Source organism: Neofelis nebulosa, chromosome 3 (assembly GCF_028018385.1).
Source record: "Neofelis nebulosa isolate mNeoNeb1 chromosome 3, mNeoNeb1.pri, whole genome shotgun sequence".
NCBI classification, from domain to species: Eukaryota; Metazoa; Chordata; class Mammalia; order Carnivora; family Felidae; genus Neofelis; species Neofelis nebulosa.
In genome coordinates, this window is record NC_080784.1 from 203,792,691 (window position 1) to 203,818,143 (window position 25,453).

Below are 25,453 nucleotides of genomic sequence, written 5' to 3' on the forward strand. Positions count from 1 at the left end.
GAACTCACCTTGTTCTTTTCCGTTACACACGGTGATTCCGTTTTCGGTAGCGCCCTCCCCGTCGGAGCTCGGCCTCTCAGAAGACAGTTTCTGTGAGGGCACAAAGGACCAAGTTATGCTCACGGTGGTTCACGCTGGCCGAGTGACACATCCCGGGTCAGTCAAAAGCCCTCTCCGCAGTGGGAGGAAGCGCGGGCCAAGTTCGCGACAGCCCAGAAGGAGCCGGGGCTCGAGCATGGGGACGCACGGCTGGCCGGCTCGCTGCTACGGCTCCCAGGCTCCCAGACGGCGGGGAAGAGGGAAGAACTCGCCAAGGAGGCGCTCTATACCGCCCCTCACCCACGTCACCTCTTGCAAGCAATTTTGAAAAACATTCAGATTGCAAAAGGACATTCCCCTCACCAAGCCTCACCGAGCCACAGGATCCTCCCAGAAATAAACAGCCCACCACCCATCTCCTTTCTTCCTGTCGTCTGCCAATTACGGGGGAAGGTCAAAGATCTGCTCGTAACAAACACTCCGAGGACACACAGAGCCCAGCCGCTGTCAAAAGCACCCAAGGGCACACGCGCATCCGCGCAATCGTTTGCGTCCGGCATCTGCCGTGTCCCAATGTCTGGGCGAGGCCTGTGAGGTTAATTTTACGTGTCAACTTGGAGGTGGTGGGTGGGGTGGATGAGACTAACACTGAAATCAGTGGTCTGTGAGTAAGCAGACTGTGGGTGGGCCTCACCCAATCAGGTGAAGGTCTGCACCGCGCAGAAAGACCAGCCTTCCCCAGCAAGGGAGGATTCTCCAGAAGACTGCCCGCAGACTTCACCTCCAGCCCGCAGACCTACACCGTACATTTTGGACTTGTCAGCCTCCGTGATCACATAAGCCAATCCCTCATCACAAATCTCCTCACGTATAAATGAGTGTGTACTTGTGTGTGTATATCTGTGCACATACACACATGATCTTATCTAAAACATTTTATATTTAAATTTTGTATGTTGATAACACGCACAGCCTGTCAGTTCTGCTTCCGGCAGAATCCAGACTAAAACGAGAAGAGACAAAGAAGGATCCATTCCCTGGCAGTGGGGGCCAGACAGGGGGGACTCAGAAGCTTCCTGGGACCCGGGCTACCCACAGAAGACCACCTGGCCTCCACGCAAACGAGATCTCCGCGCGTGCAGACACAGGAAGCACGGCCAGAGGGGGCTGGGCGTGTGCGCCACAGTGATGGGCTTACACGTTTCTGGCAAGAAAGGCCAACCCTCCGGCCCCTGTGCGGGGCGCTCACTGCGTCTTCCCACGGGTGAAACGCACGCAGGGCAGAGAGGGAATGCACCCCGGTCTGCAGGGAATGATCGTATCCCGGGTCTTCGGGAAGGCGCACTTGTGTGGCGCCCGCTGGATTCCAGACACACACAGACAGAGCGGCACGCAGAACAGCCACGTAACAGCCACGACCTTGAGCAGCTCCAGTCCATTAACACCTTCAGCCCTATTTCCGCGTCTGTCGCTGGGAACCTCAAACCAACCGTGCAGTCTACGAAGTGACTGACTCAGGCTTCGTACAGAGTAGGCACTTGAGGCACAAGCAGCTGAACTGCATTTTCTCTCCCAACTTTAAGTGCTCGGATCCTCAGAGAATGTCGCCAAAACTTTGAGGGAGGCCTCCATGACTGCAAGAGCACCGCTCCCGGGAAGAAACACGCCCTTACCTTCTCCAGCTCCGTCTTGTGCACCGGGGAGCTTGATGGCGGAGGCCCCTCTGAATCCGCTGGGCCGCTGCAGCTACTGTAGACCTCTCGGATCACCTGTAAGAGGTGCAGACACGCCTGAGCTCTCGCAAAGGCAGGGACCCATGGCGTGGGCGGAAAATCCGTGGGCGCGAAAGCACGTGGCTTTAAGCTCTAAGACGCCGTCTGTTCACTCACTCACCCACCAGACGCGTCTCCGATCCTGGACTGACACAGGCCATGCCCTGCGTTCACGGGCCTTCCCGTCCAGGATTATCTAGAGATCACGGTGAACAAGGGCTCTTGTTCCCCCCAACATGAAGGGAAACCCCCCAAACATGAAGGGAAAGTAAGACAGCAGAAGGGCCCAAAGACCGGAAGGTGATGTTTACCAAAAGGGGAGTGGCTGATCTGTAAGATCCGGGGGCCTCGCTGGGGTGACACGTAAGCCGGGAGTCGAATGGCCAGAAGGATGTGGCCACGTGAGGAACTGGCGGAAAAGGCGCCCAGGCAGAAGGACCAACGGGTGCAAAGGCCCCGTGGCGGATGTGAAGTGTTTAAGGACGGCACCTAGTACCGTGTGGCAGAGACGGGGGAGAGGCCACCAGGAGGGTCACGGAGCACGCTCAGGCCAGCGAGGGGGGCTGGGTTTGTGCAGTGAGAAGCCCAGGGGTGACGGGATTGACTTTCTGAGAAGCGGTACGGCACGGGGGCCGAGAGCGCGGGCCCCAGAGCCCAACTGCCTGGGTTTTCGTCCCGCCCTGCATCTTGGGCAAACCGGTGACCTATTCTGTGCTTCAGTGTTCCCACCGGCCACGCAGACACGCGACAGCCCCACCTGTGAGACTGAAATGGCCGGAGGCAGTGCCTGAAACAGGGAGCATGCCCCGGCACAAGAGCTAGACGCACGCGGGCTGCAGAGGGAGGAACACAGACAAGTACAAGGAAAGGAGTCGGGCCGTCGTGCGGTGGCTCGGGGGACAGAAGGGGGCAGTGCAGGCTGGGGCGATGGCAGGAAGGAGCTGAACGGCGGCCTCTGGAAGATTCTGGAGAACCAGCAGGCCCTGCCGGAGGGTGGGGCAGGAGGGAGGTGCCCACTCCAAGGCGGCTGGGTGCTGCCATATACTCCGACGACGGGGGAGGCGGAGAGCAGCAGCGGGTGGGGGGGAAGCGAGGCGGGTGAGTGGAAGCAAAGGCAAGCTTCCAGACAGAGCTGGAAGTGAACTAGGCAGTCAGGGGAGAAGAGCCCGGGGGTGGGGGGTGTGAGTCGCCAGAGGGAGGGCAGACAGAGCAGGACGCAGGTCCAGGAGGAGGACCAGAGCTGGTCAGCACTTGGGGGCTGAGCCAAAGGGGCGAGGCTCGTGCAAGAATGAGCCGGAGCGGCCAGGGAAGCGGGGGCGAGGCGGGAGGGTGCAGCTCCCCGGAGCACGGAGGAGGAGAGAGAAAGCCCCTCTGCTGGGGGCGGGGAGTGACCGAGGGGCTCCCGGGGAGGAGGCGAGCAGAAGAGGGTCTTCCAGAGGCGGCAGGAGGGCGGGGTCCGGAGAAGGCAGGGGGACACAGAGAGGCCGGCGTATCTGGTGGCAGGAGTCTGGGGACGCTCCTGTCTGGCCGGCTCCGTCTTCTCAGCGAAATGTGAAGCCAGAACCTCAGCTACCAGCTCGAGGCCCCGACCTCGCTGAGCCTCCGTTTCCTCACCGGCAAAGGAGGGAGGGTCAGGGTGGCCTGTCCCGCCATGTACACGGCTGTGATTAAATTAAGAGAAAACGAGACCCGCTCCGCAAAATGCCTGAGCCGGCACCCGGCACGCGGTGCTGCTCCGGTCATCGTCACCGTCACCGTCACCACGGGGAGCGTCCTCACCATTGACGCCGACGGCTCAGAGGGGGTCCCGCCCTCGACGGACGGGTGTGGTGATCCTCAGCCCCGCCAGTGCTCACAGCGCCCCCGTGGTCACCCGCCGTCCCCTCCATCACCACTGAGGTCCAGCAGTGAGCTGGACGTGGTTGTGGTCACCGGGGATGTGCAGCGAACAGGACAGACCGGGATCCGGGGCGGCGGGCCGTGCATTCTGGTAAGGCAGAAGTCAGCCGGCGGTTCCTTCAAAACGTCTTCTGTTCCTTTTGGAACTAAACTGCAATCTGAGTCCGACCCAAGCACCTTCGGGGCAGAACTGAAGTGCCAAAGCCCCAGATATCCTGGTAGGGGTTTTGCAACGGGATCTCAGCACACATGCCCAAACTCGCCGCCTTGCACTGACGCCGGGATGAGCGCCAGGAACCCGCAGGAGCCCAGGACACCGCGGCCAGCCATTTTCCCGCTCAGCCGTTTTATGAGAAAACTATCAAGCAAGGTACAGGTTTGGGGCTAAAATAGGAAAAAGGAAGAAGAAAGAAAAGCCCAGAGGACTTGCTGCCACAGTTTTTTTTTTTTTCCTCGTCGGTTGTGAGCTGTGAAAGCATCACCGAAGCGACATGAATCGACCCGGGCCTTCCGGACACCCCAGTCTCTGTCCGTGCTGATTCCGCTCCTGCTGCCCTGTGCCAGGCCTCTGTCCCCACACCTCCCCTGCGGCTTTATCAGATCTGTAGTCGACAAGGCAAATTTTCATTCGATCCAAGAACAAGATTCTGTCTTTTCTCAAGGGAAAGAGTACAACGCAGCGCAATCTCCGGGGCCCTGGGGTCAGGCGGCAACGGGGTTTCAACCCCAATGCCACTGCCTTCTCCATACGAGAGGCCGAGTGCCCTCGCCCGGGACATGCAGGACACAAGGCCCCTGGGCCACCACGGGAGGCAGGACCGCAGAACGCGAGGTGACCAGCCGCGCTCCTGCCAGAGCAGGCAAGCGGCACACGTGGGCTCCCGTCCCCCGTCCCGGTGGCCTGCCCCAGAGGACGCACCACAGGACAACCGTGCCAACCGGCCGGAAGCTCCCAAGTTCGTTTCACACCGCAGAACACAACCTGCAGGAAGCCCCCTCTGGCAAAGCGTTTACGCAAGAAGCAACCGTCCCTTCTCACTCTCGCTCTGTCCGACGCGGGAGGGCCCACGGCGCCGTGACGCGGCTCCGATGTCCCTCCCGGCCTCCCGGGCGGCCATCCGAACTGTGTGCGGGGAGCTGTGCTCCTCCTCCCGGCCGGATGGGGCTCGTCCTCGGAGCCACATGTCTGGCGTGTGAGCCCCACACGGCGTGTGCAGCGGCACCCCCGTCCTCACGTGCACACGGCTCTCGCACCCCGTGCGCCCACCGGCCCGTGTCTTCTCCTCAGCTGGGCCCGCTTTCCCACATGGGGCTGCATCTTGCTTATGTGGGTCTTCCCAAAGCCGAGCACATAACAGCAACGTAAAAAGTTTGATTGGGAGGCGCCTGGGGGGCTCAGTGCATTGAGCGTCTGGCTCTGGCTCAGGTCGTGATCTCACGGTTCACGGGGCTGAGCCCCACATCGGGCTCTGTGCCGACAGCGTGAAGCCTGCTTCAGACTCTGTGTCTCCCTCTCTCTCTCCGCCCCTCCCCTGCTCATGTGCTTTCTCTCTCGCTTAAAAATAAACATTTTCAAAAAATTAAAGATCTGATTAAAGATTTTAAAAAAAGGAGGGAACAAGGAAATAAAATGGACTTGACGTTTTCTATAGGGAAAGAAAGATGAATGAATGGAATCCAGGGGGAAAGAAAGCGGGCCGTCACATAAAGTAAACTCTCATGACAGCCTGTCCCCAAGCCTCTGCACAGATTTCTGAAATCCTTGGAGAACAAACAGTTAAAACACGAAAAAGGAGTGTGCAGATAATAGCCACATCTGTGGCACCGACCCCACCCACAGGAGGCTAACCTCACACTCTCTCCCACTCACCGCACTGTCCCCTCTCCCCTGCTCCACAGCTGGACCCGTTCTGCCCACGAAGGTCCAAGGGACGGGCGCACTGACATCGCCAGATGCGGTGGCCTCGCCATCGAGGCCAAGTGGTGTCCTCACCTCTCCTGAGAAGCCTTTCCTAACAAACCCAACCCATGTATCTGCAGGTTTAGAACTCTGCACATAAAGGATGTTCTTTTGTTCTCGACCGACTTCTCCCCGCTCCCCCGACCGAACTTAAATTCCTTGTGCAGAGTGCAGTGTCTCTGGCGATGCCTGGGAAAGAGACGGCATCCAGCAGGCCACAGGGGACCCGGACACACCTGGGGCCAGGCTCGGGGCCATCCGTGGCATCCCGCCAACATGGGATCATTTCCCTTCCCCCAGACTCAACCATAATTACAGCCCAGGTACAGAGAAGGGCACTGTGGAAAAGATGGAAGGGCGTAAGCCGGTCTCCTTCCACGGTTTTGACCAACCAGCCAGCTGGATTACTTCCGATTTCTTTTTTGAAACTATCTTTCTGCTCTGATCTCCATTCATTGCCAAACTGCCCCCACACGGTTAATTCAGAAGTAATAAAGAAAGGGTTTATCACCCACGTTGCTCGGATAGCTGCAAATGAAGAGTTCGTATTAATGTGTTTCTTTTTAAAGAGCCACATTCCATGAGAGGTTCAATAGGTATTTAAGAGAACGGGATCCAAATTCAGAATCACAAACCCTTCAGGAAACAAATTGTTATATGTTCTGTGGTATTTTTGTTTGCTTTTAAGCCGAGCCCTCATCTCCAGAAACACAATCTCTGCACATTTTTTAAGGAAACCTGACCACTCCGTTTCTGGGAACATTGGCTGTTGTCTTCTGACTGACCCCTACAAAATGGCTCATGTTTTCAGCATCTGTACACACACACACACACACACACACACACACACACCAAGAGTCAGTTAGTTTTGGCCTGAGCAGCTGGTAAGGCACATTGCAGACCAGAGTAAGAGAAACAAACTTGGCCACAATTCTTGAAGAGGCGTGGGGCAGGTCAGGTGCAGACCCCACGCGGCCCTCCTGCTCTCCGCACCTGACAGCGGCCTCAGAGAACGTCAGCTGGGCCATTAAAGCTGCTCTTCAAAATACCAAAAGCCTGGATAATAAGTTTGGGACAACAACACAGCAGTTTATATTAACAAAGACACGGCCCCTGTTTCACACCACAGTTCACGTCAGAGAGTTGTTTTAGAGTTTCTACAGGAGGAACCCTAAGGGGTGACACTTACATTCCAACAGTTTATTACAGTCCTAAGTGTGCATTTGTGTAACTTTTCAGCCTGCCTTTGTGATAATTCTGATCACTATCACCTCCACTTGACAGATAAATGGGAAAGAGTTTGCTGACCTTGAACATCCTGATGGGCTAAAGCCCTTCCGGGAATATATTCCAGATTTCAGAGCCTTCGCTCACGCTCTGTCTAACACGCCGTCTCTCAGATAAATGAGGGCTGTTCCTCTTGTGACAGAAGTTCTTTGATTCGGGGGGAAAATCTACTTCAGTCATAAACTTATGGACTTGACAATGTGAAATAAAAAGCCACGATGACAGCATTGGCTTATTTCACAGAAAATTATTGTTTCAAAGTTTTAAATCATTTAGAAAAAATAGAACAAAGTTAGAAGACACAGACTAGCTAATTTCCAGACTGTGTGTAAAGTTGCACCATCAAGACGACGTGGCACCGGCACGGCCACATGCGAGCAGACTAATGAAACAGACGGGAGCCCAGCGGTGGGCCCGCATGCCCACGGTCAATACATTTCCAACCAAGGCAGTTCAGGTCATCAACGGCACTAAAACGACAGACTATCCACATGGAAGAAAATGGATTTTGACCCTTACATCTCATCCCATACACAAAACCAATATATATGGACAAAACCAATGAATCAGAGGTCCTGAAGATGACAGTTAATGACTGTGATCTGAAAAACCCGTGTCGACCTGTGCACCCAGCAACCACAAAATGCACGTCCCTCAGCACAGACTCAGGGCATTTCCCAACACTGACCGCAAGTCCGCAAACCTCTGCAGTGTGAAATCCTATGAAGTTCCGAGTACAGCGAGATTCAGCTAGAAACTAAAAGAAAATAGATTATTTTTAAAAATCCAAACACGTGGAAAGTGAGCAACGTATTCCCGAATAAATCACTGGTCAAAAAAGAAATCACAACGGGGGCGCCTGGGTGGCGCAGTCGGTTAAGCGTCCGACTTCAGCCGGGTCACGATCTCGCGGTCCGTGAGTTCGAGCCCCGCGTCGGGCTCTGGGCTGATGGCTCGGAGCCTGGAGCCTGTTTCTGATTCTGTGTCTCCCTCTCTCTCTGCCCCTCCCCCGTTCATGCTCTGTCTCTCTCTGTCCCAAAAATAAATAAAAAACGTTGAAAAAAAAATTTTTTTTAAAAGAAATCACAACGGACATTAGAAAACATCTTGAACTGAATGACAATAAAAATACAAACATCAGAATGTACAGGACGCAGCTAGACTTTAAAAGTCTCTGCAGAGACTTTACGTGGATGCACGTATATAAGGAAAAGGCTAAGAATCTATTATCTAAGTATGAACTCTGAGAAGTTCATCATTCAACCAAGTCCATAGAAGTCCAAAACTATAAAGAATTAAGCCAAAAGAAAGACGTGGAGAAGAGAACTGAGAACAGAACACCAGAGTACGAGGGTGAAAAACCAACAGAGCCCAAATGTGGCTTCTCGAGAGACCCAGCACAGAGGGGGGCCGTCTGGCAGGGCTGAAGGACAGAAGGCACAGGTGTCTCCATTTTGGTGACTGAAGACAGTAACCGCCACTCTCCCCTTGACAAAGAAGACAAGGTGGATATATTTTTAACACCACCGCAGTTTTCACTCATCAGAGAAGGAGGATAGAAATAACCTGGACACATTACGTTCCCACACGGGAAGAGCCCACGGCGAGAAAGCAGTGACCGCGGCCGCCTCCTGACGGGCCGGGCGGCGGGAGGCAGGGACGCCCACCGCGGAGGCTGGGGGAGAAACCGGCCACATCCGGGCAGCCGTACGTGGGCCGGCACGATGGTTTAAACGTCAAGGAGCCCCCAAGACCTCGCGAGCCTGCGCCCCCCGCCCCCCACCAGCCCTTGCCCCTGCGCCCTTACTGGGCGTGCGGGAACAACACGGATGGCTGGAGGCGAGGAGGCCGGGTTCGGGGAGGTCCCGTGGGCACACGGGAGGCATCTTGCCGTCCCGAGCGAAGGAGGGTTGGAGGCCGTGATGTGGACGCCCCCAGCTCCGGCCTCGAACGCATCCGGCTCTCATCCTGATTTTCACACTGCTTCCAGCTGGGGCTCGTACGTTTGCTGAGACCTAGAAACGGCAGCACCGCGGTAACAGCGAGAACAAACGGCGGCGGAGACGGCAGCTCACACTCGCAGAAGCGCTCGCTGCGTGCCCGGCGCTGTTCTCAACGTGTCCACCTTAACGTACTATTTTATCCTGACAGGTCAGAGAGCAGGCGCCACTAGGACCCTCCTCCCATTTCACAGAGGAGAAAACCGAGGCACAGAGAAGCCAAGTAGCTCATCCAAGGCGCGAAGTGAGGACCGGCTGAGGTCACCACCCGAGGGCGCCTGGGTCTGGGCTCTAGTGACGCCATCTGCCCGACACTGGCGCTCACGTCCTTCTCCTGGCGCTTTTCTATCCACCATACTGAATTTCGGAAACAGTGGTGAAACTCAAATAAAACTTCCCCCAGGTGGCTTTGAAATGCCCTTCACGTCAACTGCCCGCCGGACCACAAAACCAGTCAGATCAGGTATCTTAAATCCTACCTCAAGCACGAGCAGGGGAGGGGCAGCCAGAGAGGGAGACGGAATCCGAGGCGGAATCCAGGCCCCGAGCTGTCGGCACAGCGCCCGATGTGGGGCTCGAACCCACGAACGGTGAGATAGCGATCTGACCGAAGTCGGACGCCCAACCGACGGAGCCCCCCAGGTGCCCCTTAAGAAAAGACTTCTAAGCGAAGGACATTTACAAAAAGGACAATAGGTGTAAACAGACAGGTCACAGAAACATTAATACAACCATAGGCTCTCAAACGGAGCAAAAGGGTGCTGCTCTGTGTCAGCCGTGAGAAGCGAAATGCAGATTAAACTAGATGGAGAGGTGGCCCTTCCCCATCACTGGGCGCGTCCCCGACGCTCGCTGACATACGGTTGGCGAGGCTGGGAGAAAGGCACTCTGACATCTCGCCGGCGGGAGCCGAGCTGGCAAACCTCCTGCGGAGAGTGACGTGGCTGTGTATCAAGACAGCGAGTCCTTACGACCTCCGTGCAAGCACTTAGTCTCTCTGGGATGTCAGCCGCCAGGCTGACAAGAGTGCGAGGTGATACACACACTGGGTTCATGGTCACAGAATTGTCTGTCACATCCGAAGACTGAAACAACCCAATGTCCATGAATGGGAGAGTATTTTTTTTTAATTGGGGCCTGTTCACACCATGACACGATACGTACTGGAAAAGAGAAAAAGGAGAGGCTCTATCCCCTAAATTGGAAAAATCTGCCAGACACTCTAGGTGTGCAGGGAAAGAGGCGGAACGCTGTGTCTTGTCCGTGGGGGTGGGAATTAAAATGTGCATTTCTACTTGCCTGCATATGCAGATAAAGAAACCCTGGAAGGCCACGCAAGAAATGACTGCTCCCATACGTGGCTGGCAGATGCAGAATTGCACAAGCAAACCCAGGAAACCATTTGTCATGTTCTAGCAAGGTCGGACGTGTGCACACACGAGAGCCAGCCGTGCCTACATAGGTATCCACGCCAGAGAAGCCATGCCACGCGAGACCAAGCGGCGTGCACGAGAACGCTCACGGAAGCGCTCCAGGACAGCGACGGGGTGGACAGACCCCGTGGCCGTCGACCCCAGGACAGACATAAAACAGGGAGTGGAAAAAGCAAGCTTCAGGGTACGTGCGGTGTGGAGCCACGTACGTGAACATTTTTAAACGTAAGGAAAAAAAAAAATCACTCGTCGTTCACAAGTACATATATAAGTAGAAAAGTATTTTTAAAGTATGTCTAGGCAATATTTAGGATAAAAGTTACCTTCGAGGCAGAAGAAATAACTAATGGGGAGGCATGTCCCAATTCTATCTGCAGCAGTTGAGATCTCGAGAAAGAAGATACAAAGGGAAAAGGAAAAGATTCTTAGGACCCTCATGAATCTGAGTCACTGCGAATCTGTTTTTTAAATTTTTAGGCGATACTGACAAGACAGCCAATCTAGTAACAGCGTAGAGAAAGCACTACCCTGACCCCTTCGGTATCTGTTGGCTTTAAAGAAAGAGAACTCCCTCACTGACTCAAGCTAGTTTTGTCTCTGACTCATTTCTAATCAAGACTCCTTAGCTTCTGGGGCGCCTGGGGGGCCAGTCGGTTGAGCATCCGACTTCAGCTCAGGTCGTGATCTCGCTGTCCGTGAGTTCGAGCCCCGCGTCGGGCTCCGTGCTGACAGCTCGGAGCCTGGAACCCACTTCGGAGTCTGTGTCTCCCTCTCCCTCTGCCCCGCCCCCACTCATGCTCGCGCTCTCTCTCTCTCTCTCTCTCTCTCTCTGTCAAAAATGAATAAACGTCAAAAAATTTTTTAAAAAGAAGACTCCTTAGCTTCTGACACTATGTCATACGTCATAGAAGTAAAGCACAAACGTTAAACGGACATGAATCAACTTCAGCTCTTTAGACGAAGGTAACTTACCAGCTATTATTTATTTCCCTTTTGAGAAACATCAGCCAAGCGCTCTCAAAATCTTGCAGTGAAGCTTCCTTCCATTGACCAACAGAGTCATGGCTGTGAGTCAGCTAAGCGCCTCCCATCGGCGTCTCACATCCGGTGAGATAGGACGTGAGACTATTTCCACCCCACTGGCGTCTGACATCTTGGAAACGTTTGCTCTCTAGCTGTCTACTTGCGAGCTGCCAATGCCACTGCCCGATGAGACGGGAAAAGGCAGCAACATTCTCGAGTCATTAAGAAGGGAGCGACTCAGTGCGCACGGAAGACACGACAAACAGTAAGAGCGGGGGAAGAGGAAAGCTCAGGTCTCGGGCTGGCCCTTCTGGTTCTCCACTAGCGACAGGCGAACCCACGAGTGCAGAAGGACAGAGACAGCTCACCCAGAGCGGGACCAGGCCAAGAAAACAGAATCACAAAGGAGGCTCCTTGCTTCCTTCATCCTTCTTTGCCTCCTTCCTGAAGGGATGGTGCTGGGACCAGGCAAGAAGGAATGAAAGGGAAAACGGCGAACTGCCAGGTGCCCGGCACGAGGAAGCTGGAACGTGAAGGGGAAACCGAGGTCAGTTCCCGCTCGAGCACTCGCAGGCCTCTGTACTGTCCCTCCTGAGACCCAGCCTCTCTCCTATAACGAAACTGCTAACGGAACACCTTCCTCGGGCGGCCGCTCTGTGCGTGGAGAGATAATGATGGAGAAGCATGCTGTAAACTCTGAAGGGCTTCAAAGATTCTGCTAACGGTGGTGTTGATATGCGCCTTATTAAAGCTCCGTGCGGGAGGCTAAGCACCCAGAGCACAAGTTCCTGATCACATGGCTCCTATCAAAACATCACATGCTCTGTTCAGTCTCTCCTGGTGCACACACGAGAAGCCACCTGTGTGTTCAGACCAGCAGACAGAGGTGATCACTGTTAGCACCGTCACGGTCTGGCCTGCGTGGTCTCCCAGGGGAGAAGAGGGCAGTGAGGCTCAAGGGTGAATGGACACGTGCACGTTACAAGAACCACTGTTAGAGAACGCTTCATCAGGACTTCCCACTCCTCCCACCCCTTTTTCCAAAGCAGGTACCGCAGGCAGTGAGGGACTAGATGGCCCGGAGTCGCCTTCCCGAGGAGGACCGTCAGGAAGGCAAGAGGAGACAGACACAGCTTCTTCCCAGAGCACGAGAGAGCTACTGTCACCGTGAGGAATAGTGGGCCGAAATCCAGAGGAAGACAGAAACCTGGACGGGTAGGCTGGCGGCGGGGACTGCCTTTGCCACCCCAGGGGAGGCAGCCGAGAGACCAGGCAGCGGCTCTGTGGCCCCAGGGGCCTGGGAGTCAGAAGCTGGAGTCCACAGCATGCCCAGAATGAGGGCTCTGGCAAAACACCCACAATTAGGGTGGGGAGTGCACCTCGGAACAAGCGTGAAATGAATATAAACCTGAAACCTTGAATGGACTGCAGGCCGGGTGGCTCCGAAAAGCTCGAGCCCTGCAAGCAGACTAAACTGATGTCGGAGAGCTAATGCCCTCGCGGCACGCGGCAGAGGCAAAGGAAAATGCTCTCTGATGGAGGAAAGTGTGCTGCCACGGACTGAATTATTTCTGCAGGGACGGCTCTGGACACCAGCATACGTGAGCACGAAGTCAGTCCCCTATCTCAACACTACGTGGAAGAGTCAACCAAAATGGATCCCAGACCAAGCTTAAGGTCTGACGCTCTGAAGCCATCAGAAGGGGACATAGGCGCACCTCTTTAGCACCTTGGAACGGGCCACGGTTTCTCTGACGTGGTGCAAAAGCAAAACCAGAAGTAATGAACGAGCGATACATCTGACAGCATGGAGGAACCTTGAAAGACGTTACGCCAAATGAAAGCAGCCAGGCCCGGAAGGACACGCGCCGTATCACTGTGTTTGTATCACATGTGGAACACAGGCAAGTCTCTGCAGACAGAAAACCAATCAGCGGTGGCCTGGGGCCGGGGGGCGGGGCCGTGATGCTCACACAGGGGGTTCGGTGCTTCTCTTGGGGGAGACGAAAATGTTCTGGAATTACACCGTGGTGAATAGACTAACAGCCACTGAATCGTGCTCCGGAAGGGTGAATTGTATGGTATGTGAATTATACTTCGATAAAGCTGTTCTATACAATTATCGAATTCATTGTTTTCCCCACACAGAACGAGCAGCATGGTCGTCGGAGGCCCCGGAGCACAGGAAGGGAAAATGACACGAACAAGAACGTGTACGGAGCGGACCAGGTCCCCCCGCGACCCAAACCCCTGTCTAACCAGACCCGTTACCTGCTTGTTACGGAAATCAGTGACCATCACTTCCACAGGAAATTTAGAACTGTAAAAAGTAAGTGGTATTTCCAGGCCGAAGAAGAAATAAGTAGAAATTCTAGAGTTCCATACCCAACGCTCAGAACCCAGTGAATGGAGACACATTTAACAGCAGCTCTGACACTGCTAAAAAGAGAAACGGTGAGCTGGAGAGAGACACGAAAACAGTAGCCAGACTAAAGGAGGGGAAAAGCGTAGGAAGATACAAAGAGAAGATAAGTAGAATATAGTCAAAGCACCTAATGTATATTTAAACATAGCCGGAAGGGAGAAGAGAATGGGACAAAGTTATATTTTTTAAGAGACACGGATGAAAATTTTTTTCTAACACTTAGAAAGATGGCAATCCACAGATTTCGAAGCCCAGGGAATTCCTAGCAGAATAAATAGAAAAGAATCCACATCCAGACACATAAAAAAAAAAAAAAAAAAAAAAAAAAAAATCAAAGAAAATCAAAGGAAAAGAGAAAGCGGTAAAACAGCCCGTGAGCCGGAGGCAGACGGCCTTCTGAAGACCGGAGGTGGAGGGACCGACCACAGAGTGATCAGAATACTCTGCCATCAAAGACAAAACTGCTCAGGTCAACCCATTTTTGCCGACAGCTGAAAAAATACAAACTGAAATAAAAACCGCTCTGGGGGGGCCCCCTGAGAGGCTCAGTGGTGGCGCGTCCGATCCCGGCTCACGGTCCGTGAGATCGAGCCCCATGTCGGGGTCTGTGCTGATGGTGTGGAGCCTGCTTGGGATTCTCTCTCCCTCCCTCTCCCTCTCGGCCCCTCCCCCACGGGCGTGCCTGTACTCTCTCTTTCAAACCAGAAAAGCAGGACGAAGCGAGACCCAGGTGTGGGAAAGAGGCCCGGCGGGCGCCTCACCTTCAGCCACTGCTCGGCCTGCTCCTTGCTCTGCACCGCGAGCACCAGCGGGTCGGTGCCTTGCTGGCTGATCTTCAGCTCGTGCTTCTTCTTCCTGCCGTCCTTCGGGATGTACGCGACGCTGCAGCCCTGCAGCGGCAGCTCCGTCTGTGGCTGCTGGTCCTTGGACGTCTTGTAGCACTGCATTCGACACGAGACAGCGGAACCAGGCTTAAGGAAGTGGAAGCAGAAAGGCTGAGAACGCCCCGGCGCGACGGGGGGGGGGGGGCCGGCGCCCGCGGGAGGGTCTCTCTGAGCAGCGGAGAAGCCCCGAGGCCGCCGGGGGGCCGGGTCTGCGGACGCACACGCGTCACCCACGCGGGGCGCGCTCCGCGTGGCACGCCCCCCCCCCCCACGCACGTGAAAATACATCCACCGAGCATCGATGACCCGACTCAGCAGAAACAGAAACTCCCTCCTCCGATGGGCATCGGGTACCAACGGAGCGTCCTCGGGAAGTGCCAGGAACGTGACACGCTAGAACTGCCGAAAGGCACGCCCCTGATGCGGGCAGACGACAATCTGGATGCCTTATTCTACAGCCTCCGTCGCTGGGTATCCGCCTGTCTCATCCTATCCCCTTCGTCCCCATCAACGCGTCCTACACGACATGTCTGCAGACGCTTGCTTTCCAGTTGAGTACAGGATCCAAAGTTCACACGGCTCCATTTACACAGCACACATCCACTCTAAAGATCTCAGTGCCACGGCAAGCACGCGGAGTTAGTTCGCATCAGTGGCGTGTAATCCGGGTCTGTAAAATCCGGACTAGAATCAAATCTTGTCCAAAGGTTTCTCCTCCCACCTTGGGTCTAACTGTACTACTTAGGACCAATTGTACACATCTTCATGGAAATAGATGGTCTGAGGGTTCAGGCATCCAAGTCCTACTCTGTCACTGATTAAACCTGGCCCCTGGGAAGTCTCTCAAGCTCTCTGAGCCTGTTCCCACATTTGTAACACAAACTATCGCTGTGATTAGCGCTATTTTATGGAGTCACTAAATTACCAGCAACTATAACACCTCCCACCAAGTCAGCATCATATGAGGCCTTTCATCATTTCATTTGATCGCCATAGCTGTCCATGTTGCAGACTAGGGAACTGAGGTTCACCTGGCTAAATAGCTTGCCAATATCAGACACCTGGAAAGTGGGAGACCCCAGCCCCACGTGGCATGAGTGCAAAGCCCACTACCCACTGGGGAGGGACAGGAGCAACAGACCCCTGTTTTCAGAAATGACTTCCAGAGTCCTCTACTTTCCAGTTCTAAAACCTCGGCTCTTGAGCACCACAGGTATGGAACTCGTCCACTTTTCACAAAAATCCACTCGATGGCTGCCCCGGTCTGAAAAGGAAGGAAAAAAAATACACCGAATCCAACTAACCCTGGATCGTTATGAATACTTACCGTTCGGCAGTCTCTTGTATTCTAGGTTAGTGCAAGGAAGGAAAGACACGGAGAAGAGGGGATTGACAGTACAAGGGGTGGAGTTAGACAGGAAACGTGACAGCTTGTCTTTTTCTCGAGTTAAATGTCTCAAAATGGGATGTGTCGCCAGCCCTACGTGAAAGTGCAGGCTGGAGACCCCTGCGGGTTGGGCTCCCGGGGACGCAGACTCTCAAACAGAGGACGGGCGCCCCCCTGAGAGCCACGCCCGCAGACGGAGGGGTAGTAAGAGGGGCAGTTCAGATAAAAGCCCTCAGCTGAGCCTGCGGGATCTCTGGAGCTGGAAGGCACCATCGGGGCCGTCCTGACGGAGACCCCAGGGGAGGGGCCGTGACCTGGGCGAGCCGTCCTGAGGGGCGTCTGGCCCATCACGGCGGGCACCGCAGGGCCGCCTGGGCACGGAAGGTCACAGATGCCAGGTGCCTGCTCGAAAAGCTGAGGATGCCGATGCCGATGGGCAGGAAGGCTCACTTAGGGAAGGGCCTGGCCTTTGGTTTTCCACTGACAGTCTTCTGTGCTGTTCAAACTCGGAAAGCATTCGCTTTCGTCACTGTTGATGTTTTTTCAGGGTCAACAGGGGTCATCTGGCACTTGCATCATAGGTCATTTTTGAAAAAAAAAAAAAAAGCTTCATCCTAGTAATAATTAACTTTGATTCTGCATTTTGTCAAAGAAAGTGTTTTCATGTGGTTTTTCCGTTAGTTTCTTCTGAAACGTTTACAACGAATCTTAAATGGTAGGTGTTTTCATCCTGGGCATCCTCTCATTTGCAAGAAACGAGAGGCGAGGGGAGGGTGAGGAAGAGGAGGATGGTCGGGAGGGGTAGGGGGGCTGTGGGGCGCCGAGGGCCCTGCTCCCTGACTGCTGAGCCCGCCACACAGCCACCTGCTTCCTGCACCTGGTTCGAGACCCCTCTTTCACATGAGTCCACTGCACGTTGAAGCATTTACATAACACGTCCACATCTTGCAGCCATTATGTCAGACTATAAATAAGGACCATATTAATCTTTTAAATCTGTTTTTTTTTTCATTCTGTACTTTAAAATTCCCGCATGGCATCATTTTTGGCATATTCTAAATTTGGGAGAAATTCAGGCCACACATGTGGAAAAAATATGTATTCTCAGTGTTTAAAAAAATTGTTTTTAACCATTAATTTAAAAATATACAACGCCCTAAGCATCCAGTAAGCATTCCCATGATTCACAAAAGAAACTGTAAAGAACGGGGTTACCCGCTCCACTCAAGGGTGACACACAGAATCATAAATCCTCCCGTGTTCTGTTTTAACGGTAGAATTTGGGGAGAACCTTTTCTCCAAGGTCAATGAGAAGGAAAAAGCAAATGCAAAAATACACTCTACAATTCACAGTTCCGATGATCAACCACGTTTTCTACGAAAGCTGGAAGGACGGGGGGGGGGGGGGGGAGTGACACACGCTCTCAAGGGCTCTGGCTTCCTCAGGGGGGCCCCTGTGGGAAGGACACGGCAGCGGGCGGCCCGCGTGTCCCTGTCCCCGGCTTCCCTGTTTCTTAGCCTATCTTCCTCTTCAGCCCCTCAGATTAAACAACAAGAAAAGAATCTGCCTTTAGTTTTCCAAAAGAATTTCCTTTCCTGGGCACTCTCCCCGCAAACCGGGGCTGGCCCGCCCGCCCCACTCGATGACCTGGCTTTGAGGAATTCAGTGACTCACTACAAACGAGAAAATCCATCTTGCGCCGTCTGGCAAGTTAAAGCCTGTGCGTTTCCATGGGACACGCCACAGACGTTAGCGGCCCGGGGCGGGAGGGACTCTGCCCACCGGTGGGGGCAGGACGCGGAACCGAAGGCACGCAAGGCTCGGTGCCCACGGCCCGCGCTGACTGCCCGGCGCCCGACCGCGGTGAGCGCACCCACCGTCCGGCGGCCACTTCCCCCCAGCGGACGTCCGCGCCACCCGGGGACCGCTCCCATCGAGTCAGACCGCCGCCCAATCCCGCCGAGCCTGCGCAAGCACGAGCCGTGCGCGATGCGTTACCAGCAGCTTGGTGTCCTTGATGACACAGAGAAGCTTGCTCCACTGCCCGAAGCGCTTCTTCCTCAGCAAGAAGGCGCAGATCTTGGCGTCCTTCACCAGGTCCATGGAGGCCTCCTCGGACGGCCACTGGTGCCGCGCCTTCTTGCCCTTTCCGTCCTCCTCCTCCTCGTCATACGACTCGTAGGAGCTACTCATCGCGTCCGAGTCGTAATCTGCCAAAGTGAGGAAAGCGGTAAAGGTAAGGCGCCCGCCTACAAAAGCCTTATCTGGAAGCTACCGCTGCTCTGGGCTCCAGAGCACGTGCGCCGAGCCAGTAAACGAGGAAGGGGCTCTGGGATCCGAGCGCCACGCAAAGGGCAGTTAGTAAAACCGGGGGGGAAAAATCAACAAGACAGCCGGTGGAAGCGAAGGAAAAGTTTTCAACTGAAGGGCCTTAGAATCCTTCACCCGTGAGAAGCAGCCCTAGACTGTGCAGCGAGGGATCGGCCGCCCGCAGACCCCGCGGCGTCGGGTCTTGGCCACGCCGCTGCCTGGCAAGCGGGCCCCCGGTTCAGCAGTGTGAACCACCAGCCACAGAGCGCGGCCCTCCCCTACCGCAACACCAGGTCAAGGTTCTCTGGGGTCTCCAGCATCGCCCCGTGCGCATCGCCACGCCCTCGCTGCTGACGTTCCAGATCCAAGCCAAGGCCGCCCCTCTCCTCGAGTCCTCCTCGGGGCCTCCGGACACACGTGCGCCCGTCCTTCTCATGCCGCAAGGCAGTAACGCTTCGTATCAGATGGCGTCCAGCCTCCCGAACGCAGCACATCCTCCCTCGCTCCTGCGGCGCTTCGCCTCACTTCCTGTGTGTCCCACTCCATTTCCCTTTGCCTGAATGAATGTTCTCGCCTTTCACGATTTAATTTACGGGCACCTCCTCCACGATGCCCTCCGTGGATCGCCAAAGCCGGTCCTCCCTAATTCACATGCTGAAGCTCTCGCCCCAGCGAGACTCTATCTGGAGACAGGACTTCTGGGAGGTAATGATGCTTAAGCGAGGTTATGTGAGGGGGGTCCTAATTCGGTAGGACTGGTGTCTCTCTGGGGAGAGCAGGAGCGGGGTCTTGCTCTCTGTCCACCACGTGAGGACACACGGAGACGGCGGCGGTCCGTGAGCCAGGACGAGGCCCTCGCCGTGACCTGACCGGGCCGGCACTCTGCTCTCGGGCATCCGGCCGCCGGCACGGTGAGGAGACGAGCGTCCGGTGTCGGGCCACCCAGTCCGCGGCGTCCCGCTCCGGCAGCCCGGGCTGAGGCGCTGGGCAAGACGCCCCTCATGTCTGCCTCCACAGACTCCACCGTGCTGTCCTGCTGTTTGTCGACCCCCTGTGTCAGGCTGCAAGCCCCCCAGGGAAGGGAGACCGCCCTGCAGGATGCGATGGCCCCAGCACAGGACAACGTACCTGGCCCGGGGCAAGGAACCAGGGTCTGCAGAAGGGCGGACTGCTGGATGAACCCGGTTACACCTGCCAAGCCCTTGGACGAACGGCTGGTGCAGAGTCCAACGAGTGCGAGGGACCGTCCGTCTTCTCAGCCTCAGCCCTGCCGGACGACAGGCTCCTTGACACGGTGTCAGCGTCGCCTCCGCACTCTCCCGCACCCCCAGACACATCCGGAACACCCTCCCTTCTCGGGACACGTCTGAGAGACGGATGGACATCTACACGACGCGTGACTCGGGTGGACGAACTACGGCGGCCGCGGCCGGCCGCGCGGTTCTGGAGCGATGGCAGCCGCAGACCTTCCACTCGGCAGAATCCGCCTCTTGGCTCGCTGGGAACTGGCTTACAACCTGCACTCAGCGCTCATGCCCGCGCTCGAATGTCGTCGTGGAGAATCAGTACTACGAGCGGGGACAGCTGCTCGGCTGGGTTTTCAATCACGATGAAGCGGTCAGGGAAGGGTGTCCAGCACCCTTAATAACATTTTCGTGTCTCTAGTTTACGTCGTGAGAATACAGTACATGATACACATGACAAACGAAACGTGAGTTGATGGACTATTTGTGCTCACGGTAAGGCTTCCAAGCCAACAGCAGGCTAGCAGAGAAGATTTCGCAGAGTCAGGAGTTATGCACAGATTTTCCACTGTGCGCAGGGCCCGTGCCCCCACCCCCACGGTGTCCCAGGCCAGCTGTGCTTCCACGGGTACAGCCATGGAAGACCAGGCCCCCGCCCCTGAGATGGGCACACCTCAGTACCGTTGTCCCCCCTGAGCCGTGGTCTCACTTTCTGTGGTTTCAGTTTCCCACGGTCGGTATGATCCAGAAGCAGGTGACTCTCCTCCTGACGTGTGGTCAGAAGGTCAGCAGCAGCCTCACGCTGCGTCGCGCGCCCACGTCACCTGCCTCCTTCGTCTCTGCACGTGAGCACTTGTCATCTCACATCATCGCAAGAAGAAGGGTGAGGGCAGGACAGTAAGACGTTGAGACAGAGAGAGAGAGAGAGAGAGAGAGAGAGAGAGACCACATTCACACAACTTTTATTACAGCGGTTGTTACACTGGTTGCATCGTTGTTAATCTCCTGCTGCCTGATTTACCAATTAAACTTTATCACAAGTATATGTATAGGAAGAAACACAGTACATACGGGGTTGGGTACTGTCTGCGGCTTCAGGCATCCACGGGGGTCCTGGAACGTCTTCCCCCCCCCCGGAGGAGGATGGCCAACAGGGCCCCTGGTGGCCCTCTCTGTCCTGGGGAGGGCTGAGGTGCCCAGCGGAGAAAGACAGCAGGTTCACTGCCCACCCACCCACCCCGCCCCCCCGCTTCTGAGAGAGAATCGGCACATTCCTTTTTAGGAGACCGGCAGCCAACTTAGCAGGAAACACAGAGCAGTCGGGGGTACTGACCACAGTCTGAGCCTAAAGGAAAGTCCATCTCTGAGAAGTCTCTCCGACGCCTCCCCAACGGAGAGCAGGACGTCTCATTACCTCCTCGTTCCCTGCACCACCCGGTGGCTCCAGCAGGACTTCAAGGAGCTCACTGTCTGGGGCTGGGGTTTGGAATATATTAGGAAACAATGAGGACTTTGTGAAAAGTTAAGAAGGACCCGGGACGGGGGAGGAGGAGAAGGAATCACCACCGGCCTTCAGACCTTGAGGTAAGCGGAACGGGCGTTTCGGAGACGGGTGGAGGGTTTCCTCTCGGCAAAGTCCGAGAGGGTGCTGATTAGAAGCCCCCAGCCCCCGGCATGTCCTGGCATCCTGTGTAGACGTCTACGCTCCTTATGGAGCAAGGAGGCGGCCCAAAGAGCCAGCCAGAGACCTGTGTGGATCTGTGTGTGTGCCTGATGTCGCTGGTTAGGAAACAGTCCTCAGGCCAGACACTAGTCCCGTGGGCGGTTGTGACGGAACCAAAGAACACTCCGATGGTCGATTACTTGCAACCAAAAACGTTAAAATGCGTATCGTAGACATATCTCCATAGCCCAGAAATCAGAACATTTCAACCAGCTGCCCTTGCGGAGCGAGAGGACAAGGGGCGCGGGCGACCGGGAACCGAAAACAAGATGAAATGTGGATCTGAACCCAAAGCCCCAACAAGATCCGCGGCGACTGCCGCCAGCTCAGCCAGGCCGGACCCGGCTTCCAGCCTCCCTGGCCTGTGTGGCCGGGGTGAGGGCCAGCACCACGGGCCGCCACCAGACGCAGACCGGAAGGCAGAAGGAACGGCGGCAGCTCCACTCTGAAGGAAGGTCGAGGTCACCGGAGGGTGCCAGGCGCTGCCGGGCTCGGCCCCCGGTCCCGGAAGTGTCGCCCGCCCTGCTGCGGGGCCCCCTCCTGGGGCAGCTCGGATCCCCTCGGTCCTGCGCCGCGGCCAAGAGCGCGGGCATCTTCTGCGTCGCCCGTGTTGCCGAGTGTGGAGGGACTCACAGGCAGATGGACTTGTCTTCGTGGATTTTGGCGAGGCCCTGAGCCCCGCCACCTCCAGCCGGCTGCTCTTCCAGACTTCCGAGCCACCAGATGCGCAGGCAGCGGCTCTCGTGGACTTCTACAGCTGCCGTGACTGTGTGAGGTCCACGTCACCGTGGCTCTGTGTCTCGGATCATACCCTGTTCTAGAAGCTAGCAGAAGCCTGACAGAGGGCAGGCCCCTAGAGGTGAAGCTCGGCACAGACCCTTTAGGATTTCAGGGCACGGCGACACCAACCTCTGGAAACACTCAGCTTACCTTGGAGAGACTGCTTTTGGCTCACGGACACCCTAGTGGCGTCTAAATGCTTGGTCACGGGCGCCCCAGCTGCCCAACACGGGCTCCGTGTCACCTGGCCCACCGCGGAGAACCCGACCCTCACATCCCAGCAGTCTGCGTCCATCGGGCTCCTCCAGGCCCGGAAGCTGTACGTAACAGGTAGAAGCTAGTAGTTCAGGTGCACGTGGTCCTGTTCCTGCCACACGGGCTCGTTCTCCCAACAGGGACCCCTCGGCACGGCCCACAGCTTGGCTGCGTGGTCAAGACTAGAGACGAACTGGCAGCAAGGAGGTCTGCAGAGGGTTGCGGACAGGCCTCCCAGATGCGCTGGGAAGGTGAAGACTGACATACCGGGAGAGCTCTCGGCAAAGCCTCCGCAGAGGGGCTTTGCGACCAGGGACATGACACGGCCCGTTCCACGAGCGTCGGCCAGCCTCTTTCCCCAGGCTGCCCGTCCAGATGCATTCACGCACGAGTGGCCGTGGTCCGGGGACGGGCTTCCGCTCGGCAGGGTCAGTCTGACTCCCAGCTGAGGGCCCTGCCCGCACATGACCCTGTGCCCCGCGGCCCCAGCCGGCCCACCTGGAACTGGACCGCGTCCTCCACGGAAGGGGCAGCGGTGCATTCTCACGGGAAGAGATCACTCAAGACAATCCGCTCTCCCCGCCAAGATGCTCCTGCCGAAAGCCCCATCCACGGTCTTGCAGAACGCCCCGTTCACCAGCACGGCATCCCGCGACGTTGCTTGTGACCAGAGAACTCTGTTACAGCAGATGCAGCCCGCGCTACGGGTCTGTGCTCGTGAGACCCACTGGCCATGCTGTGTCCCCGTCCCCTGAAGCAGGTGACCCAACAGGCGAGTGGAATACCCTTCGAATACCCAGTTCTAGGACCAGCTTGACTGGCCACCCCTGGAGGCTGGGGGTGCCATCTTCAAGAATACCTTCCAGCAGTGTGTGCTGCGCCTCAGTTTCCCCCAGAGCCAGGGCTCACGGGCTGAACACGGTAGTGGCTCCTATGTCTGTTACCCCTAGCGATCACGGACATTTCTGCCTCCCTTCCCTGACAATTTTGGCTCTGCAGCCCACAGGTCTTAGTTTCTAAGGGCAGAACGTTCCCTCCAAAGGACACAGTGACTGCTCCATTAACCCAAAAGTGGAGACAACGGGGGGGGGTGGGGGGGGGGTTATTCCAGTGGCTGGGGTGACTAGTCATGGCCACACCAGGGCGAGGGGGGCGGGGGGCGCAGGTCTCTAGGGTGGCCCCGGTACTCCCGCTCCCCGTAAGTGAACCATCCAGTGCAGCACAGACCTTTCGGGAAGGAAAGGTGAGTCATCTTACCGGGTGATTGGCCAAGGTGCTTGCCGAAGCCAATGGGAACAGGAAGGAAGTTACAAAAACGAGCCATGACCACTGACCAGTTGTAGAAATGAGGACGGGACTAGTTACACACGAGGCTACTCATCCTGACTCTGCTGTCTGCGTGTGTCTCCCCCACTCCCTACGATCTCACGGCAGAAACTCTAATGGCAGGTGGTGGTGCATCACAACCTTCAGGTTACGGGCTCCCAAAGGGGAGAAAGACCCCGCGGGAAGAGCAAGGGACTTTGCCTCCTCTGGGGTGGAGGGCCGGGGAGCTTTCTGTGATACGGGGGACAGTTGGGTCCCATGACCCTGCACCGTGACCCTGCACTGTCCCTACCTGGAAACCCAACGTGGTTCAGAGCGTGTGCCTGGGTGCCAGACACCGGATGCCGGAGAAACAGCGGTAGCTTTACACGACATCAACCGAGCAAGGCTGCAGTGACGTTGCCCAGAGTCCCTTTCTCGGCTGGCTCTGGCCACAAGAGAGGTCTGCGAGCAGTCCGGAAGGCCGGAGGGGAGCGGCCGCCAGCACTCTCCGCAGGCTGGCACGGGGGCCGGGCGCTGCTCCAGCGCGCACACAAGTCGCTGGCCAGCCCTTGCTGGGCCCAGAGCCCGGGCAGCTCGTGCAGGTCCTGTCCCTCGTCGTCGGAGGCCCGGCCAGGCGCGTGCAGCTCTGCGGACGCACGTCCCCGTCTGCCCTCCCCGTTCCTCCGGATCCTCAGTGTTTCTTCCCAACCACCAGCCCCGCTCCACGGGCCTTTGTGGCCGTTTCCACGGCTGCCTAAGCCTCGTTCCCTTCACAGACCCTTCATTCCATGACACTCTTGACAGCCTGCTTCTCTGCTACACCCACACCTGACCCAGGGTTCGACAAGCCGGTGCCGAGTCCCTAAGGAACCATCTGGAAGCCAGCCCGCTGCCCGGTTTCTCGGGAGCGGGGGGAGGTCCTCACCGCCAGCTGTGCAGCCGCAGACATCGGACCGAGGGAGCCACGCACATCAGCCCCGCTGATTCGCGGCCCCGAGCGTGCGTCCCACTGGTCTTGCTTCCAGAGCGAGCTCAACAAAAGCTGCCCACCGCCAGCAAGTGTGGGACGGCTTCTCTGAGGAACAGGCCAGGACACCTCGCTGACGGGGGGCTCCTCAGACAGGCCCCCCGACGTCAAACAAAATGACTATCAGGTTCTGGCCCAGAAAGTGTGTTGAGGGTGGGGGAGAGGGAAGGTAGGAGAAAGCTAGAGCCAGACTGTTCCAACTGCTGGGCAACCCTTGTCGAAAAACCCGTTTCCCTGTGCTCAGTGCGGTGACAAAGCAAAGGACTCCAGTGAAGTCCTGAATCCACCGGGCCGTTTCTGTTTCCATGCTTTCTGAGTAGGCCCCTGATTTCTGAGATGGTGGACACTTAGAAATTCCTCGAACGCATTTTCCATGAGTAGTTTTTACATAAAAGAAACATTAGAACACTTGACTTAGAGACCTCAAAGCCCGATAGGGCCTGGCCTCTGTCGCAGAACCGTCCCCTTCTCCCTCAGCGTGCACCTGTTCCGGAACCCGGGCAAACTGGCGCCCTGCCCTCAGAGGGCCCTCAGAGCGGTCCCGCTCGCTGGGTTCTCACGCAGAAGACGTACCACGGGAGGAGGCCCTCCTGGAACGATCCAGGGAGACGGTGGCAGCACCTCCGCCTGCCTGCTGCCAGGGGACAGGGAGGTCAGAGACCGCGAAGTGCCGCACGGCAGAGACCTCGGGGGACG

The 25,453-nt window shown here is 56.4% G+C and overlaps 1 protein-coding gene across 7 annotated transcripts in view; it reads right to left on the minus strand.

Annotated features, from left to right (window-relative positions):
* Nucleotides 1-25,453, minus strand: part of AFAP1 (actin filament associated protein 1) — a 146,512-nt gene that overhangs the window by 44,650 nt on the left and 76,409 nt on the right. For all 7 annotated transcript variants that reach the window (XR_009259775.1, XM_058723175.1, XM_058723173.1 and 4 more), the window contains 4 exons: nt 18,109-18,320; nt 14,600-14,779; nt 1,713-1,808; nt 9-90 (listed from right to left, as the gene is read on the minus strand). Coding sequence is in view for 6 of the 7 variants with exons in the window: in XM_058723175.1 (XP_058579158.1) it covers nt 9-90; nt 1,713-1,808; nt 14,600-14,779; nt 18,109-18,320 (570 nt within the window). In the remaining variant the exon portion in view is untranslated. The remainder of the gene's footprint in view (nt 1-8; nt 91-1,712; nt 1,809-14,599; nt 14,780-18,108; nt 18,321-25,453) is intronic.